This window comes from Myotis lucifugus, unplaced genomic scaffold, assembly GCF_000147115.1.
Source record: "Myotis lucifugus unplaced genomic scaffold, Myoluc2.0 scaffold_314, whole genome shotgun sequence".
In the NCBI taxonomy this organism is placed as follows: Eukaryota; Metazoa; Chordata; class Mammalia; order Chiroptera; family Vespertilionidae; genus Myotis; species Myotis lucifugus.
In genome coordinates this window covers 1,295,177-1,314,121 of record NW_005871362.1, presented here as the reverse complement: position 1 = coordinate 1,314,121, position 18,945 = coordinate 1,295,177, and the positions used below count along the sequence as shown (strand labels likewise).

Below are 18,945 nucleotides of genomic sequence, written 5' to 3'. Positions count from 1 at the left end.
ATCCCACCTGCTACTTCTAGGGATTGTGAATAAAACAACAACAACAACAAAAATGGGCTGTAAAATAACTCTGACAAGCCCAGTGGGTCACATGGCAGTCCTGAGGAGCTCAGTGACCAAAAATAACTGCACAGGATGGTCTGATCACAAATTCCTAACAGGGCAGGTGATGGCAGAGAGTCATGTCCCAGGCCTACAGCTTCGTTAGCAAAGGTTAGACTTTACGTTAAGTGAGCCCTGTTCCCTGTTCTTATGCATCTTGGATAACATACCTTTGATACTTCAGAGTAGTTGTTCTTTTGCAAGACGATTTGAAGGCACAGACTCTGGGACCAGCATATGAGACAACATACTTCTTAGGTTACCTGGTTGCTTGCACAACCTCTCTATGTGCTGTAAATGTTAATTATCCTGGAACCACCAAAGTAAAAAAAAAACAAAAAAAAGTGTTTCTCTATTTTGCTATTTATCAATTCTAGAGATTTCTTCCCTTCCTAATGGATTTCATAAAATTTTTCCATCTTCTTTTTTTAATTATAATAATGTATAAAATAAGTTTCACAACTGCCAAGCTCAGGATTTGATATCTTGTTCCAGGCATATCATGTAAGCTTGGTTCAAATAAACTCATGAATATCTTCACACGTTGGGAAGTTTCTTACTTTAACAGGCCCAAGAGCACCTGCTTTCTTAGGGCTCTATTTGCTGCTCTCTGTCCCATGCCTGTCAGCACCCATGAACAAGGTGGGGTAATGAAAGGAAACTCCCCCAGGCAGAGGACAGACACAGGCCCAAGGTCAGGGAGCAACAGAGCAGGCTGAGCCAACAGAGAGGGAGGGTCTCCCAGAAACTACCCCTGAAAACCAGGGAGCCCACAGCCACCTGAGCTCCCAACACAGTCCTCTCTTCCCAGGACATTCAGGGCACCTTCCTCTTCACTCCCAAGAACTGCAGGGTCTTCTGAGACTCCTTGTCCTCGGTCTCTATGCCTGAAAGCAAAGGCCAGGCTGGTGACAACCTGAGATAGAGGAAGGGTCCCCTCTGCAGTCTTCACCCAGCTTGACCCCTTCTCACCCTCAGTTACCTCTGTGGCATTCCTGCTGGGAGGAAATCTAACCTTCCCAGCACATCTGAGAACACGTGGCAGACCTGGTGCCCAGCTGGGTTTCTGTGTCACAAACAGAAATAATCCCCAATTTGAGGCCTGTGGGGCTCTCTGTGTGGTGCTGACATACCCAAGTCCACGACACAGCAGAGGCCAATGCTGGGATGAGAGGGTCATCCTCTCAGGGGACATGTGGCCCCATCAGCCTTGCTGTTGTAAGTGGGCTCTATAGGCCAGTAAGACGCACCTTCCCTGAGACCTCATCAGATTCAGAGTCTCTGGTCCACTGCACACTTGCAGAGTCAGAATCTGCATTTTAACAGGATGTGGAGACCCTCCCTGTGCACAGGAGAGGAGGAGGGGTGTCCCATCACCACATCACCAGATCTCATTCTGGTTGGGCATCCACATTAGCTGGACAGCTGCTGAAGCAGCATCTATGGTGTCACCTGAGCATCGCAATCTTTACAAAGATTCACAGGTGATCCAATGCACAGTGGTGGTGACAGCCCTGTGAGAAGAGTTCCTATGGTGGCCCCAGAACTCCTGCTCTGAAGGGAAAAGTCAAATGTGAAAGAGATTGGGCTGTGGGGGAGGCTACTGTGCACCTGACTGGGAACCATGGGGAATGCCCATGACCTGGATGCACCTGGCTGGTGTTTTTCCAAACAGAGCATGTGAGTGTGTGTGTGTGTTCAGATACCTCAGCAGCTCCTAGGGAAGGAACATTTAGAGGGATGGTAAGCTGGAAGGAGGGGGAAAGGGTGGCAACACTGAGGGGAGGAGTAGGTGGGTCCTAGGCACAAACTCCGCCCTGGTCCAAGTGAGCAGGTAAGTGATCTTGCACCAGAAGGAGGCCCAGTGCACAGTGAAGAGGGACAGCAGATCCCAACAGTTTGTACAGCAGTGCCATTGAGTTTTCCTGGAATCCAAGCTCTTCTCGCAGAGGGAGGGACAGTGCAGGCAGCAGACACCATGGATTCACTCTCAGCCCCTATCTGTAGAGGACCTGTCAGCTGGAATTCGCTCCTGTTGGCTGGTACGGAAGGAACAATCCCTGGGGGTGGACTGAAGGAGGAAACACGGGGACTTGCTGGGGTCTCCTGGGGAGAACAACGCTCTGAGATTGGAGGGAGGGCTTCTGTGTGGACCTGAGGGGAGAGCTCAGGGGGCAGAGTAGGATGGGTAAGGGAGATGGGTAACAGGTAACTGGGAAATCTCATGATCTGGAAGTGGAGTGGGGCAGGGAAACTTCAGTTGCTGTTAATTCCTAAGTTATTCATCACTGAGTATTGAATTTTGAAAACTGACCATAATAATAAAAATTTATGTCAGGTGGTACCAGAAAAAAAATTAATCAGGGGTGCTAAATATTATCCTTACCACCAGCCAAGGAGAAATACACCCCAAGAGCTGCAGGACTCTGGGAACATTCATTCACCCACAGGTATTTGCAGCCTGTTGCAGGTACTGGGGATGCAAGATCTGACAAACCCCTGTCCCCATGGAGCTCATGTTCTGTGGGTGGGGAGAGATAAGAAAATATCTACATGTGATGCCAGGTACCCACAAGTGTTATAAAAAGAACAACAGAGCAGAGACAGGTCAGAATGTGATTAACAGAGAGTATTTAGGGAAGTGTTCCATGAAGGGGCCTCCCATGGAAACCCGTAATTATCAGCAGGGGTCTGAGGGCAGTGAGTGGGTGAGCTGAACAAACACCTGGAAAAGAGACTGAGAAAAACAAAAAGTAACAGGTTCACAGGTGCTGAATTATTGGTGGTCATGCTGTTGACCTTGACCACACTCACACACACACTCACACACACACACACACACACACACACACACACACACACACCAAGGCTGAGATGAAGAGACCTGTTGAATCCAGGGCCTCATCTTTCCATCCCAACATATATATCCAAATATTGATCAATTTCTCTCTTCCCTCCTAGTTTCACTCTTAAATTTCTGGAGCCTGCCCACCACTTCCCAACTCTCTATTGTGTCAACCGAAGGACAGGATGTGACTCTACGTATCTGCAATATGCCTCCCAATGCTCAAGGCTACATGTGGTACAGGGGGGAAGGGGCAAACTTCAAACATAAAATTGCAGGTCTTGGATTGTTCCCAGGACATAGAACAGGGCCTGCACACAGCGGTCGAGAGTATATAAACTTTGATGGATTCTTGGTGATAAAGAGGGTCACCCTGGAGGACACAGGAGTCTACACCATAGTAGTATTCCTTCCAGAGCATAAAAAAGAAATAGGATTTGGAGGGCTCAATGTATACGGTGAGTGATTGCTCTCTGACCTCTGGGTGTTGATGGGGGAATACATAGGACTGACAGCCCTGGACTCTGCCTTAATCCCCCGCTGCATCATCTCTCAGGTTGGGTTTGGGCATTTAATGCAGGACACACACAGTGGAGAAAACCTTTCTAAGATCAGAGTTCCCTTTCAGAAATCTAGCCCTGCAGACATTCTCCAGAGAGAAGGGCCAGCCTGATGGGAGTTGCTAAGCAGAGAGAGACCGGCTCAGTCCAGTTCCCTCGGCCCCTCCCCATGACCATGACCCTGAGAAAGACCCTGCAGGACTCTGCCAGGGCCCATTTTGGGGAGCCCCCTGCAATCCTCATAAAGAAGCTCAGCTTTGGCAGCCCCGCCCAGACCCCTGCCCCAGGGTTTCTGACTCCAGGGACCCTGGGGATCCTGTGTCAGGTTTGGGTTAACTTCCTGGGAATGGCTGAGTGGTCGCAATGGTTTCCCAGTTGTCTGAGTCACAAGGCTTTTGAGCTGCTCAGAAGCCAGAGCTCAGCCCCATGAGCCACATCTGGAAAGTGGTGGTGCTGCACCCGAGACTGTTTGTGGCTAGCATAGATGGACAAGGTCGCCAGGCCATTTGTGATCTACACTGAAACATTTAGGAGAATCCAGAGAAAGTTCAGAATCACAGGGAACAAAAAGGAGGAAAGATGCTCCTGGCAGCTCCTTATCCACCAGGGATAAGCCCAGGAGATTCTCTTGGAGTTGATCAATAATAGATGTCCCTCATTTGAGCAGCTCTCCTGTGCCAATGTTTAGTCAGATACTGTGAATATTTTATTGTGAATACACTGACACCCTGGCAGTCAAATTTTCATCATACTGCATTGAGAGGAACGAAGGCACAGGAAGATATAGTCACTAAAGCAGAGCCACACAGACCATTAGAGTGACTCAATGTCTGTCTGAAGCCATTACCTCTCCTCCATCCCAGAGGGATCCCTAAAGCAAATATTGGTACATCTTCCCTTAGGCATCCCAGTTCAAAGAGAGAGACTGTGGTCTAGAAAATAAGACCAAATGGAGAATTAATTTATTTGTACTCTAGAACCAAATTACCTGCAGTAACAATCAGTCAGTGCTGGGAACACCCAGACCTTCCCCTCAGGTCTGATACACTCCTCCCAGCACTTAAGGTGAAACCACAGATTTGTTTCCTGATGGGTTGGTGTCACTCCCACTGGATATAAAGGAAAAGACTTTGCCTGCTCGCTCCCCATTTTACACTTGTAACCAGCTAAGGGATCAAGATGTACTGCTAGGTTGTTTTGATGAATTAGGAAGAAATAAATGGCTACTGAAGGAAGGAATGAGGTAAAACATCTTCAGAGTTTGAAACCTGGATGCAGAGTCCTTGGAATTCTGGCCACATGGGAAAGGCTCCCTGTCACTCCAGGGGTTGAGACCCATGTCTCAAACAATTTGCTGTTCTCTAGAGAAATAGTCCTTCTTGCTTTTGTTCTTAGGCCCTGGGGGATTAATAATAATTTTTGCATATGGGGGAATTGTAAGATCCTTCCAAATTTCTATCTCATACCCACCAAACACAAATGGTCCACAAGGGTCAGAAAGTCAGCAATCCATGCTCCCCTCTTGCCATTAATCACCCCTTCTGCATCTGGACAAGCCTCACCTGCCCTCAGCAGAGGGAGAATGACTTTAATGACCAAGGGCAAAGCATATGGTTCTGCTGCCAAAATCAGACCCTGCTGTCCCTTCACTTTTTTCTAGGTCATTCCTTGGACTCTGCTCTATCATTTATTGGCTCACTGGCTCATGTCAGTCACACTCACTTTGGAAAACCTGACCCAGCTATTGGCCCTGAGGTCTGAGCAGTCAGCTGACAACAGGGTTGATCCTGATCCCCTAATTTATTTCTGCTCCAATCTGAGTCTCTAAGTCTTAGAGTCTAAGATGTCCTGGGAAATGGTGCCTCTTAGAAACACACCTCGGCTGGGGAATGAAGGTCTGTGCAGCTAGAAAAAATTGCAGTCAGCTTGTCAGTTAAGAACTAGATATGTGGGAGGATTAGGGGAGAGGGGGTGTCTCTAACTCTCGGTTCTCTGTTTTTCCACAACCAAAGCCTGCTAATCTATTGAATGGTTCCCTTCATTTGTTGAAAAGACTGTCCTTTCTCCATTGAACAGTCTTGGGTCCTGAGAAAGGCTGTGCCATAGAGGGTCTTAAACCCCAGACATAGAGGGTTTAGGTTCTCTGAGGGCTCAGAGCCCCAGGAATTTGTCTTGTGATACATAGACCTGCTTTATTCCTTTAAGTTGGCTGAGAGGTGAGAGGTGCCAACTCTGATTGAAGAAGGCTTGGAGGACTCAAGTGTCACACAGGGCAGTGTTCTCCTGTTACCTGCTCAGTGGAGTTACCCACACTTAATATCACAAGCATCAACTTTGAGAATTTGATTTATATTTTTCTAATGATAGTGATGTTGAGCATCTTTTCCTGGGCTTATTGACCATTTGTATATCTTCTCTGGAGAAATGTGTATTCATAAGGTTTGTCCCGTTTTAGATCAGCTTATTTGGTGTTGCAGTTGTTGAGTTTTAGGAGATCTTTATATATTCTGGATATTAACCCCTCATCTTATTAATGATTTGCAAAGGATTTTCTACCATTCCACAGATCACCTTTCACTCTGTTGATTGTGTCCTTGGATGAACAGAAGTTTTCCATTTTGACAAAAATCTAAATTATCTAATCTTTTCTTGACTGAGTATCTAATTTCATATTGAAGAAATCACTGCCAAATCCAATGCCATACTGCTTACCCCTATGTTTTCTTCTAAGTGTTTTATAATTTTAGTTCTTAGCTTTAAGATTCAATCCATTTTGATTTAATTGTTGTGTATGGTATAAGCAATGCTCCTCTTTATTTGTTTGCATGTAGATATTGTTGTTCAACGGCATTGGTTAAAAAGACTGTCCTTTCTCCATTGAACAGTCTTGGCTCCTTTATCAAAACCATTTGATTGTGTCTTTTGACAAATAGAAGTCTTTATGCCAGTGTAATTATTTTGGTTACTTTCCCTTTGTAGTAAGATTTGAAATTAGTAACTGTGAGACCTCCAATTTCTATTCATTCTTTTTAAGTTTGTTGCAAATATTTGGGATCCATTGAAATTCCACATAAATTCTGGAATGGATTTTTTTTTTATTTCTGAAAAAATGTAATTATGATTTTGATAGGGACTGCTTCAAATATGTAGATAGTTGGTGGTCTTGGAATCAATGAACATGGATGTCTTTCCAGTTATTTTTTTCTTCTTTACTTTCAGAAATGTTTGGTAGTTTTCAGTGTATTCATCTACCACCTTATTATGTTTAAACCTAAGTATCTAGTCTTTTTGATGCTACTGTAAATGGAACTGTTTTCTTTATTTTATTTGAGGATTGTTCGTTTTGGTTTAAATAATTGAAATGATGCTGAGTGTTGATTTTGTCTCTGGTGACTTCATCTTTTTGTTAGTTGTAATAGTTGTTATAGGTATATATATGTGGTGAAATCTTCAGGGTGTTCTATAATAAGATTCTGTTGTATTTTTTAAAATGATATTTTCTTATTCCTCTCTAAATTGGATATCTCTTATCTCATCTACTTGCCTGATTTTTCTAACTAGTTCAATTAGGGGAAAAACAGCATCTTTGTCTTATGCATGATCTTAGTACTGTTTTCAGAGGTTCTCCGTGAAGTAATGTGCTAGCTGTGGTCTCTCATGTGTGGTCTTTACCATATTAAGTAATTTCTTCCTATTCCTACAGTTTCTGTCTTTTGTTAAAATCATAACCACTTCTCTTTAGAGATTTATTTTATCATTATATGCAATCAGCAGGCCTGGAAATAAAGTCCTGTTCAGACTGAGGAATCCTATAGATGGAACTTATCCAGTTCCAAGGTCATGAAGACTGGGTTGGCCATCTTTATTGCCTAATGAGTAATTTAACCATAATTGAATGCCCATTTACTTTCTGTAAAGTCCTCTTGGCCCCAGTAGTGTTATGATTGCCTTTCCCAACATACATGGAATTTTTAAGTCAAAAGAACTTGTAGGAAAGTGTCAGTAGAAGCTCATGAGAGGACAACACCACCTTACAATGAGGTTATAGGACACGTGGGCTGGGAAAGGGTTCCCTGTGTTGATACTACAAATATGTCAATGGGAACAGGTCAGTTGTGATCTGGGTTCAGAGAAGAGGTGCAACCATTTCCCTACACATTGTCCCCTTAAAAAAGACAATTGTCCTTACGTGGAGATCAGAACCATCCTCTGGTGACCTTACAGAGCTCACAGTGGACTCTGAGTGGCTCAGATGTCTGAGGAGCTAGCATGTCCCAGCACCCAAGTCCACTCTCAATTAGCCATGCTCTCTATTTCTCCACAGAGCGATTGAGAGCGCCCACCCTCCTAGCCAGCAACACCACAGTCATGGAGCATAAGGATTCCGTGGTCCTGATCTGTGGCACAAATGCAGTCTCCATCCAGTGGTTCTTCAATGGCATGACTCTGTGGCTGACGGAGCGGATGAAGCTGTCCTGGAACGACAGAATCCTCACCATAGACCCCATCAGGAGGGAGGATGCTGGGAATTACCAGTGTGAAGTGTCCAACCCCATCAGTTCCGCTGAAAGTGAGCCAGTTGAGCTGGTTGTAAAATATTAGTGACCCTCCTCCTCTCCTCTTTGTTACTAAACTCTGAATAATCTTTCGTGCCCTTTAAATAGATTTGTTGTGAGAGTGGAAAGTCCTTAGAAGAGTTGCATTGAGTCAATAAATGCTCAAAAAAGAGAACTGACATTGTCATTATTGTTGACTTAAGATGAGAGTCTATACCAGATTCCACCTCTGTGTGGTCTAAGTTGTACCATCTCCACAGTGGAGGTGAAGCCGAGTCTTTCAAGAAAATCTCAGTGGCTGTGTGATTACCCTGGGTGTAGGTGATGAGTTTGCATAAATCCAAGCTCTGTCCCTTCTCCAGGGGGACATGTAGTGGATGAGCAGCCACTGTTGCTGGCAATGGGAATGGACAGGAGGACGCCCATGTGGGTAACAACATTGATCTTTTTTTTTCTCCCTGTTTGACTTATTTCAAAAAATTTCTTAAGTTTTTTGAGTATTTTTATGTATATGGCTATAGATTTATTTGCATAAACTCAATAGGACTCTGTCTTTCTTGTGAATAGGGCATAATTGGAAACATTAGTAATACAACCAAGGCTTTTGCTCAAATGTCCTAGTTCAGACTGATGCCCACAGAATTAGAAATGACCTCACCTTTCATGGAGCTAAACTTGACCTGCGGGGTTATTTGGAATCTCTTGGAGATGAGGGCATTACTCAACGCTAGAGGTTGAGGCTTCCTAACCTCAAGAGGCTGTTAGAACTCCCATCTTCGGTTTCATAGAAAAACCTGCATCAGAGCAAACTATGTGGTAAATGTCAGTTCCTCTGCACTTAGGTCACTAATCAGGCCAAATCCAGTGACAACAGCCACGTTGTAGGATGGAGAATACTCTTCTTCCTTGGAGGTGTCCTGTGGTCAAAACGAAGGTGACTGTAGAGAGCAATGTAATGTCTCCATGGAGAACTCTAGAATCGCAGCATTCTGGGAGATCAGATCCTGGCTGTGTTCAGGATCTCTCCGCTACTTTACATCTGTTTATACATTGCTGGGAAATTACACTTCTTTATAAATTGCTGGAAATGATAAAGATGTCAACTGGGTCTTGGCTGAAAGAGATATAGTTTTGTTTCCCTCCACTGTGCAGAAAGCAGTTTTGTTCAGAACTAGAGGCCTTACAGTTCCCTCAGAGTCACTAACCTTTACACAGTTTCTTCCTGAAAACATGCCTTTGTCTTCCATCTTAAGACAATTTCTTTTATAAATGTAAGTAGTAATTGCACATTCTTTTTCTGCACTTTTGAAATATACGTAAGTCTCCTCAAAAGCTTCTTGCCAGTGTTATGACCCAGAGAATAACTGTCTCAAGGACCTGGCCCCATCCGTTTGAAATGTAATCCTCCTGGTGTCCCTGTGTCCCAGACTCTGAGGGAGAGTAGGAGCCTAACTTGAGGGGCACATTTACAACCAAGATGTGAAAACACCTCCTGCAAGGACTTGAGGAGATGGCTTACATTTCCTTTCTGTAAAGCCCATTAGCAAACTCAGATGCCTATAATTCCTTCTTCTTCTTAAAATCTCCCCAGCCTTTTCTTTCAGGGGTGTTGAGTTTCATCTCACTGCCCTATTGCATGGTTCTGAAGAATGTCTTCCTTGCCTCTTTAAATGTGTTGGATACCTGTTTTAGTTTGTCATCATCTACCTATAACTAGCTGATCCTGTCATTTTGCTCACATTGTCGATCCTTACCTTATTTTCAAATCTTCCAATTTCTTTCCTTATCAGGCTAAAATCCTCCACATAAGTCTCCAGTTTTCCTGCCTTCCTTCTGACTTGGCATCCAAACAGCATCTGATGTGACTTCTTAGATGCTTCTGAGGCTCCAGGTTGCCTCGGGATGGCCTTTGCCCCAGAATCTGAGAAGACATGCAGGCCTGAAAGGGCACATGTCCACAGGGACCAAGCCATCTACAGTGTTCACATTCATTTTCACTGCACCTTCAAGGAACTAGATCACAGAGATTTTAACAAATATTCTTTCTTAAACCTTACAAACTCTAGTAAACGTGCAGGTCCCTGACATGTGAGCCACCCACAGGCTGTCACTTAAAGGTGCTGTTTTCTGTCCCCCATGACCTGGAGCTCATGCCAGACAGGTGTTCTCATACTATGTTTTCTTCATTGTTTTCACAATTGCCAGCTGCCGGTTCTTAGAGAATCCTCATCCCGAATCTGGGAAATGGAAATAAATCTTTCCTGTACTTTGTGGCCTCTGGGATATTTAGTTATACTCCTTTGAGAGCTAGCCAGAGGTGGATTGTGGGTAAGCAGAAGTGGGCTTAGAGGGGAGCTGTTGAGAGATAGGATCTGTTCAGAGCCAGGATGACAAATTGTAAAGCCTGTGGGTTTGGTGATGTTAGGCATTATATGAGGTCAAGGAGGCCTAATGGTGCCCTGCAGGTCGGCTCTTTTAGGGAGGGCTCTGGATGAGGCTCAGTGATATGAGTGAGGGGCTACCTTCTACCTGTTGAGGGAGAAGCCACTGGAGCTGGTGTAGTGAAGTGGGAGTGCCGTTCTCCCAAACTTCGACAGGCGAAAGGGGTGAGACACAGGTTGGGGGAAAGAAGAAGATTCTTGAAGATTCATATTAGTGTCCTGACATTTGGGACAAGAAGGAGCACCAAATATACTGGCTGGCAAGAGTTACAAAGTAGACATAAAATAAGAAAAACAAGAAGGAAAATCAGATGAGCATCTTGTAGGGAGTTAGGACTCTGAATAGTGAGGAGGGATGGGGACACCATAAATGCAGAAGATGAGCCTAGGTAATGTGGTATTTGAGCCAGGAAATTAGTAGAAGTCCAGTGTAGTCAGACTAGAACAGGGGTTGGCATGGAGCCTAGGGAAAGTGGGGAATGCAGGGCAGGCTTGAGGGTGAGGACCATATTGAGGGCCAGAGTTGTCCAGCCTCCAGTTCAAACCCAGGAGAGATGTGTGCATTTGGCCCTCAAAGCAGTTTTTCCACAGGCTGGGAGAGCCATGAAAGGCCAATCTCACCCCTATACACCAAGACATGCCTCAGCTGAGTAAACACGTTAGCCATGTCCCAGGGGATTTGTGTGTCAGTGAGTAAGTCTAAATAGGAGCCTGGGGACAGGCAAGGAAAAGGCTAAGGGTATGTTTGTGTTGGGGGAGGAGTAATTGAGGGCTGGCATGAACTTGGAATGTTGGATCATTTTCCTTCTTTGTTGACTAGTGACAGTAACTTTCTGTGATTCCACAGGTAAGAGCTCTGTGGTAGGTCACAGGGATGGAGGGATAGATACCTACCTGTCCTTGTCTAATCCAGGTTGTGTCACTTGCATCTGTGATGGATGCTTCTCTCCTCACCTGAACTTATGTTGGTGGGTGTGGTAGAACCCAGGTTATGATGAGAAGTTCTGCCTTCCTGGTAAAATTATAGACCACGTTCAGACTCTCCATCTCTCCTCAGGGCTAGAAGCTTGTTGGGAGCTGTTTTTTTTTAATATATTTTATTGATTTTTTACAGAGAGGAAGGGAGAGGGACAGAGAGTTAGAAACATTGATGAAAGAGAAACATCGATCAGCTGCCTCCTGCACACTCCCTACTGGGGATGTGCCCGCAAGCAAGGTACATGCCCTTGACCAGAATCGAACCTGGGACCCTTGAGTCCGTAGGCTGACGCTCTATCCACTGAGCCAAACCAGTTAGGGCGGGAGCTGTTTTTTTATTGCTGTAGAAGATACGGCCTATTTCACAAGGAGTCTGCCTAGGAATAATTATTTTATTAGGTCTCACCAGATGTTTCACAAAGCACCTTTCATTCTTCTAACATCAATTAGCAACTTGTCCTTTTCTCTGGAGGGTACGTCCAGCATGGCCCAGATTAGTGGAGACATAGATGTGGCAGATTCCTGAATAGTCACAGATGTGGATGTCCCTATAGCTCATGCTTTCCTTAAACTGCTGATCAAAAGAGTTGACCCTGTCTCTGGTGTCACTGTCATCACTGATGTCATTGTGTTAGAGCATCAACGTTAGCAGGCATCACTTCCACCCTTTGGAGCACAAGTGTCTTACTGAGGCATTTTGAAACTTGCAGTGTTGTTCACCTTTAGCAGGAGAGCTTTTAGATCTCGCCATTTTTATGACTTGAGTTTGGCCTTGAATTAACTTGGAGAATGAACACATACATTTGCCCTGGAATCCAGGGCCGCTTCATGGGCTGGTAATTTGTACAGCCACTTAGAAGGGCCTGTGGTAGTTTTAATAGTCTGCTTTTGTAATCCTGAAATTCTTAATTTGAACTAGAGCCCAGAACTTTCATGTGACTTTTCATAGTCCTGCCCCCAGACCTGACCATTGGTTCGGAAAATTCTGTAATGTGACCACCAGAGAGCAGTACAGCAGCAAGGAAACCTGGAGAAGCTGTGAAGGGATGTAAAGAAGTATTTGGCTTTTTCTACTCTATTTATGGCATTACAAGTGTCTAATGAGCAGGATCATCCCACGCCCACCTCTGTAGCTCACAGAAGGAAGGTTCTCTGTCTATGATGTTCTCTGGAGATTCAAATTTAAAGAAATCTCAGGTAGTTGGCTCAAATGTGATTTGCATTAAACAGACACAATAAGCCTACACTAAATATTGGTCTTCAAAAAAATACTGGAGAGACTGGAGAGAGAGAGAGAGAGAGAGAGAGAGAGAGAGAGAGAGAGAGAGAATTGGTGCTGAAAATGAAATCAGCTGAGTTTCATCTTCAAGGAGGAAAGACCTTGCAGTAGATAATGCCACAAAGTAAAAAAATTAATAAATAAGCTCAAAGAATGTCATTTAACGAACTTTGCTTCCATCCAGGGGAGCTCTCATTGTTTGGGGCAGATATCCTCAGTATGGCCCAAAGAAACCAGAACCTTCCTGTGATAATTTTTAACAGAACACACAGAGAGACACAGGGCTTATCAGGCAACATTCAGTGTTGTCACAAATAAAAGACAGAACATCCAACAGGAGAGAGCTGGGACCTGGCTTTGCTTACAGTGTGAATATCAGACATGGAATAACTATTTCATGTTCCACCTGCAGAGGGAGTAAAATCTCCTTGGGTTGTAGAGGGTCACCTCAAAACAATTTACCTTCTCTGGGTCTTACAAACTGATTAAGATTTGTCCTTGAAGCCCAGGAGGATAAAATTAAAATAAATGGTGATAGAAATAAAATAAAATAATATAAAATGAAAGAGACAAAAATTACTATGTTCAGTTCATTAACCAGACCATAAGTGGTCTGCCTTCCTTTTCAAGAAAATATTACTTGTTTAATTTAATTTTTATGTGTTGGGAAGCAGACTAAAGTTGCAGTTTCCCGAATGATCTCTAAGGGCAGGACTGGTGACTTGATTTGCTAAAGTGTTGCTGTTACTTCCTGGATGAAAACACTGGGAAATGGACATGCTGCATTGGTCTTGAGTAACAGTCCCTCTGCAGCCTCCATAGCCACAGTCCAGGACCCACCAGCTCCATGGCCCTGAGTGTGGGAGAGTCAAAACCCACACCGCACAAAACCGCTTCCCTTCTCCAGAACTCACACATCTATTCTGTTGTCAGATATTCTTGCTATCTCCAGCTTCTGAGTTGTTGTTTTTTTTTGTTTCTGTTTTTGTTTGTGTGTGTGTGTGTGTGTGTGTGTGTGTGTGTGTGTGTGTGTTTCCCAATGGGTTTAGGAGAAAATGAGTTAACCATATCTGGGATATCTTTCGTAGACATAATTGGGCACCTCTATTGTAACGTGTGCAAAACAAAGATCTTTATTCTCCCCACCTCCAAACCAGATCCTCCCCAAATCCTCTTCTTCTCAGTCAAGGTCAAATCTATCCTTCCAGGAAATCTTGGCATTATCCTTGCTGCCTCTCTTGCTCTCAGTGACCAACATTCTTTGTTTCTGTAAATTTGAATACTTGAGATACATATAAGTGGAACACACTTTTGTGTCTTCTTTTGGCTGGCTTGTTTTGGAGCATACTATACAGAATTACCATTTTTATAAGGCTGAATAAGGTACCATTGTATATGTATGTGCTACATTTTTTATGTTACTGTCTATTAAAAGTAGAGTTGCTTCCACCTCTTGGCTATTGTGAATAATTCTGCAATGAAAATGGATGTGTAAATATCTCTTCAAAGTCCTGCTTTGCATTCCTTTGGATATAAAAGTAGAAGTGAGATTGCTGGACCACATGATACATGGTAAGTCTATTTATTATCTGCCTCCAAAATGTTTTCTATAGTAGTTGCACCATTTTGCATTTTCATCCACAGTGAGCCTGGCTCCAATTTTTCCATTTTGTGCCAACACAGGTTATTTTCTATGTTTCCAATAGTGACCATCCTAATGTGTATACAAAGATATCTCATTGCTGTTTGGATTAGATTTCTCTAAGGATCAGTGATGTTGGATATCAATTCATTAGAGGCCCAATTCACAAAATTTGTGCAAGGGGCTTGGCCCTCACGGCCTGGGCTGCCTCAGCCAGCTGCCTTGCACCTTCATCCCCTGCCCCCCTGGTGATTCTGGAAGGTCATTCTGCCATCAGGTCTAATTAGCATATTAGCTCTTTATTATATAGGATAACCATGCTGGCCATTTGTATGTCATCTTTGAAGAAATAAGTGTACAAGTGTTTTAACTATTTTTAATCAAGTTATTTGATTTTGTTGTTGAGTGGGGGGAATTCTTTGAATATACTAGATATTAACCCCTTATCTTATATATGATTTCAAAGTATTTTCTACCATTTCATAGGTAACTTTTCACTTTGTTGATGGTGTCCTTTGATGAACAGAAGTTTTTCATTTTGATACTATCCAATTTATCTATTTTTCTTTTTTTACCTGTATTCTTAGAGTCATATATTGAATCATTTCAAATTTAATGTCATGATGTTTGCCTCTATAATTTCTTTAATGAGTTTTATAGTTTTAGGTTTCACATTTAGGATTCAATCCCATTTTAACTTAATTGTTGTTAGTGGTATAAGCAATGGTCCACTCCATTTTTTTGCAAGTGGATGCTGCTGTTCAACACGATTTGTTTAAAAGACTGTCCTTTCTCCATTGAACAGTCTTGGCTCCTTTGTCAAAACCATTTGATTTTGTCTTTTGACAAATAGAAGTCTTTATGCTAATGTCATCATAGTTTGGTTACTTCAGCTTTGTAGTAAAATTTGAAATTAGTCAGTGTAAGACGTCCAATTTCGTTCTTTTTTTCTATGGTTATCAAAACAATTTGTGGCTTCATTGTAATTCGTTATGAATTTTAAAGTGGATTTTCCTATTTTTGAAAAAAGGCATAGAGAATTAGATAAAGATCATATCAAATAAGAAGATATTTGGGGGTCTTCCAACCCATGAACATGGATATTTTTCAAGGTATTTTGTTTCACCTTTACTTTCTTTCAGAGACATTTGGTAGTTTTCAGTGTATGTATCTTCATCTTATTAATTAACTTAATTCTAAGTATTCTAGTCTCTTTGATGCTCTTTTAAATGGAACTGTTCTCTTAATCTTATTTTGGCATTGTTCATTTTTGTTAAAAAAATGGAAATGATACTGAGTGTTGATATTGTCTCCAACAACTTTGCCTTTTTTATCAGGTCTTAAAAACTTTATGGTGTGCGTGTGTATGTGTGGTGAAATTTTTAGGTTTTTCTATATCTGATTTTGTTGTCTTTTTTAAAATATTATTTTTCTTCTACCTTTCTAATTTGGATACCTCTTATTTTATTATCATGCCTGACTTTTCCAGCCAGTTCTTAAACTACTATTGTGAATAAGTAGGAAAAACAGCATCCACACGCTAACCAGTTTGGCTCTATCGAGCATTGGCCTGCGGACTGAAGGGTCCCAGGTTCAATTCCGGGCCAGGGCATGTACCTGGGCTGCGGGAACATCCCCAGTAGGGGGTGTGCAGAAGGCAGCTGATCAATGTTTCTCTCTCATCTATGTTTCTAACTCTCTATCCCTCCCCCTTACTCACTTTAAGAAATCAATAAAATATATTTTTGAAAAAAGAAAAACAACATTCTTGTCTTGTTCATGATGTTAGTAACATTGTCCAAGTTTCTCCATGGAATGTTGGGTTAGCTGTGGGCTTTCATGTGTAGCATTTATCTTATTGAATAGTTTCCTTCTATTCTTACAGTTCATGTCTTTTTTTAAAACTATAACCACTTCTCTCTAGAGACTTATTATGGCATGATATTCAATTTGCAGGCCAGGAAATAAAGTCCTTTTAGACTGAAAAGTCATTTAGCTGGAACTTCCAAGATCATGAAGACTGTGTTGGGCCATCATTATTGCCTAATGAATTATTTAAAAAGAGTTAAATGCCTTTTCACTTTCTATAAAGTTTCCTTGCCCCAGAGATGGACAGAGGTGGTAGCCTGCCTTCCACAACATACATGGAATTTTACATAAAGAGTGGGACCTCATCTTTTTTGAAGTTAATGACAGAAAGAATTAATAAAAGCTCATGAGAGGAAAATACTAACTGATGATGAGGTTATAGGAAACATCAGCTGGGAAGGTGTTCCCTATCCTGATATTACAGAGATGTCTGGGGAATAGGTCAGCCGTCACCCTGGGGTTATGTGGGGTTAAAGAAGAAGTGCAGCGCTCTCCTTACACATTGTCACCTGAAAAAAGACAATTGTCCTTCTGCAGAGGTCAGTACCATCCCCTGGTGACCTCACAGAGCTCACTGGGGACTATGAGTGGCTGAGATGTCTCAGAATGTAGCAGGACCCCAAGTGCCAAGCCCACTCTCAATCAGTCCTTGGTCTTTTCACAGAGCTCACAAGAGTGCCCACCCTACTAGAGAGCAACATCACAGTCACAGGACATGAGAATACTGTGGTCCTGAACTGCTACTCAACTGTGATCCTCACCCAGTGGTTCTTCAATAACATGGGTCTGTAAGAGCATGAAGCTGTCCTGGAGCAACAGAACTCTCACCATAGACCCTGTCAGGAGGGAGGATGCTGGGAACTACCAGTGTGAAGTGTCCAACCCCATCAGTTCTCCTGAAAGTGAAGCTGTTGAGCTGCATGTAAAATATTAGTGACCCTGCTTTCCTCCTCTATGTTATTAAACCCTGAATAAATTTTTTTCACCCTTTAAATATATTTGTTGTGAATGTGGAAAGTCCGTAGAAGACTTGAACTGAGTCAAAAAATGCTCAAAAATGAGAGCTGGCATTGAGGTTACTGTTGACTGAAGCTAATATTCCACACCTGATCTCACCTCTGGTTGGTCCCATTTGCACCATCTCCACAGTGAAGATGACATCGAGTCCCTCCCATAAAGCGCAGTGGTCATGTGATGACCAGTGGGAGCATGTGATAAGCTTCCAGGCATCCAAGCTCTGTCCTTTCTCCAATGGGTCCTGTGTAGGGTACCTGGACACTGTTTTGTACAGCAAGAATGTACAGAAGGACTCCCATGTGGGTATCAACACTGATCTTTCCTCCCTGTTTTACTTCTCCCCAATATTTCTAAAGCACTCTTAAATACCTTTTATTTTTGTGGCAGTGGATCGATTTCCATAAGTTCAGTAGGATACTGTCTTCCTTGTTAATAGGATATAATTAGAAATGCTGGTAATACAACCAAGGCTTTGGCTCAAATGTCCTAGTTCACCCTGATATCCTGAGAATTAGAAATTACTTCACTTTTATGGAGCTAAGTTTCTCCTGAGGGGTATTTTGAAATCTCATGGGGAAGAGGGCATCTCCCAAAGAGAGAGAGACTGCAGGTGAAGTGTAAAGGTGAGGCTTCCTAGCCTCAAGAGGCTGTTAGAACTCTCATCTTAGGTTTCATAGAAACATGTGCAACAGAGCAAACTATGTGTGAATGTCATTCCTCTGCACTTAGATCACTAATCAGCCAAATTGAGGGACATCAGCCATTTTGTAGGATCTCAAATACTCTTCTTCCTTGGAGATTTCGTTTGATCAAAGGGAAGGTGACTATAGAGGGAAATGTAATGTCTCCATGGAAAACTCCAATGCACAGCCTTCTGGGAGATCAGATCCTGGCTCTGTTCAGGGACTCTCAGCTATTTTTCACCTGCTTATAAATTGCAGGAACTGATGAAGATGCAAACTGGATCTTGTCTGAAAGATATTTAATGGTGTTTCCCTCCACTGTGCAGAAAGCAGATTTGTTATGACCAAAGGGGCCTTCATGTTGCCTCAGAGTCACTTATGTTTAGATGGGTTCTTCCTGACTGCAGGCCTCTGACTTCCATTCTTTTAGAGCATTTTCTTCAGAAATGTAATCGCAATTTGCAATTGCTGATTTTTTCTCTGCCCTTTTGAAATATACATAAGTCTCCTTAAAAACTTCTTGCCAGTGTTATGTCCCATAGAATATTTGTCTCAAGAGCCTGGGCCCACTCTTTTGAAATGTAATCCTCGTGGTGTCCCTGTGTCCCAGTCGCTGAGGGAGGGGAGCAGCCTAACTTGGGTGAGGACATTAATAGCCAAGAGGTGAAAGGACCTCCTGTCAGGATTTCATGAGAAGTTTTACTTTTCTTTTGTGTAAAGCCAACTAGCAAACACAGATGCCTATGATTCCTGCTGCCATTCTTAAAATCTCCCCAGCCTTTTATTTTGAAGGTGTTGAGCTCAGTCTCACTGTCCTATTGCATGGTCAGTCTTCAATAAAATGTTTCTTGACTCTTTCAATTTGCCCAATGCATGTTTTCTTTTGAGATCACCTACCTGTAATTAGCTGATCCTGTCATCTTGCTCATCTTACCTTATTTTCAAATTTTCCAATATTTCCTTATCTGGCTAT

General features: G+C 42.8%; 1 protein-coding gene across 1 annotated transcript in view; it reads left to right on the top strand.

Moving 5' to 3' along the window:
- The window catches only part of LOC102422817 (carcinoembryonic antigen-related cell adhesion molecule 1-like), a 47,599-nt gene extending 30,535 nt beyond the window's left edge, over positions 1–17,064 (top strand). Inside the window, exons 3-4 of the mRNA XM_006100493.1 lie at positions 7,832–8,077; positions 16,937–17,064. Of these exons, the coding sequence (XP_006100555.1) occupies positions 7,832–8,077; positions 16,937–17,064 (374 nt within the window). The remainder of the gene's footprint in view (positions 1–7,831; positions 8,078–16,936) is intronic.
- Positions 17,065–18,945: the final 1,881 nt, after the last annotated feature.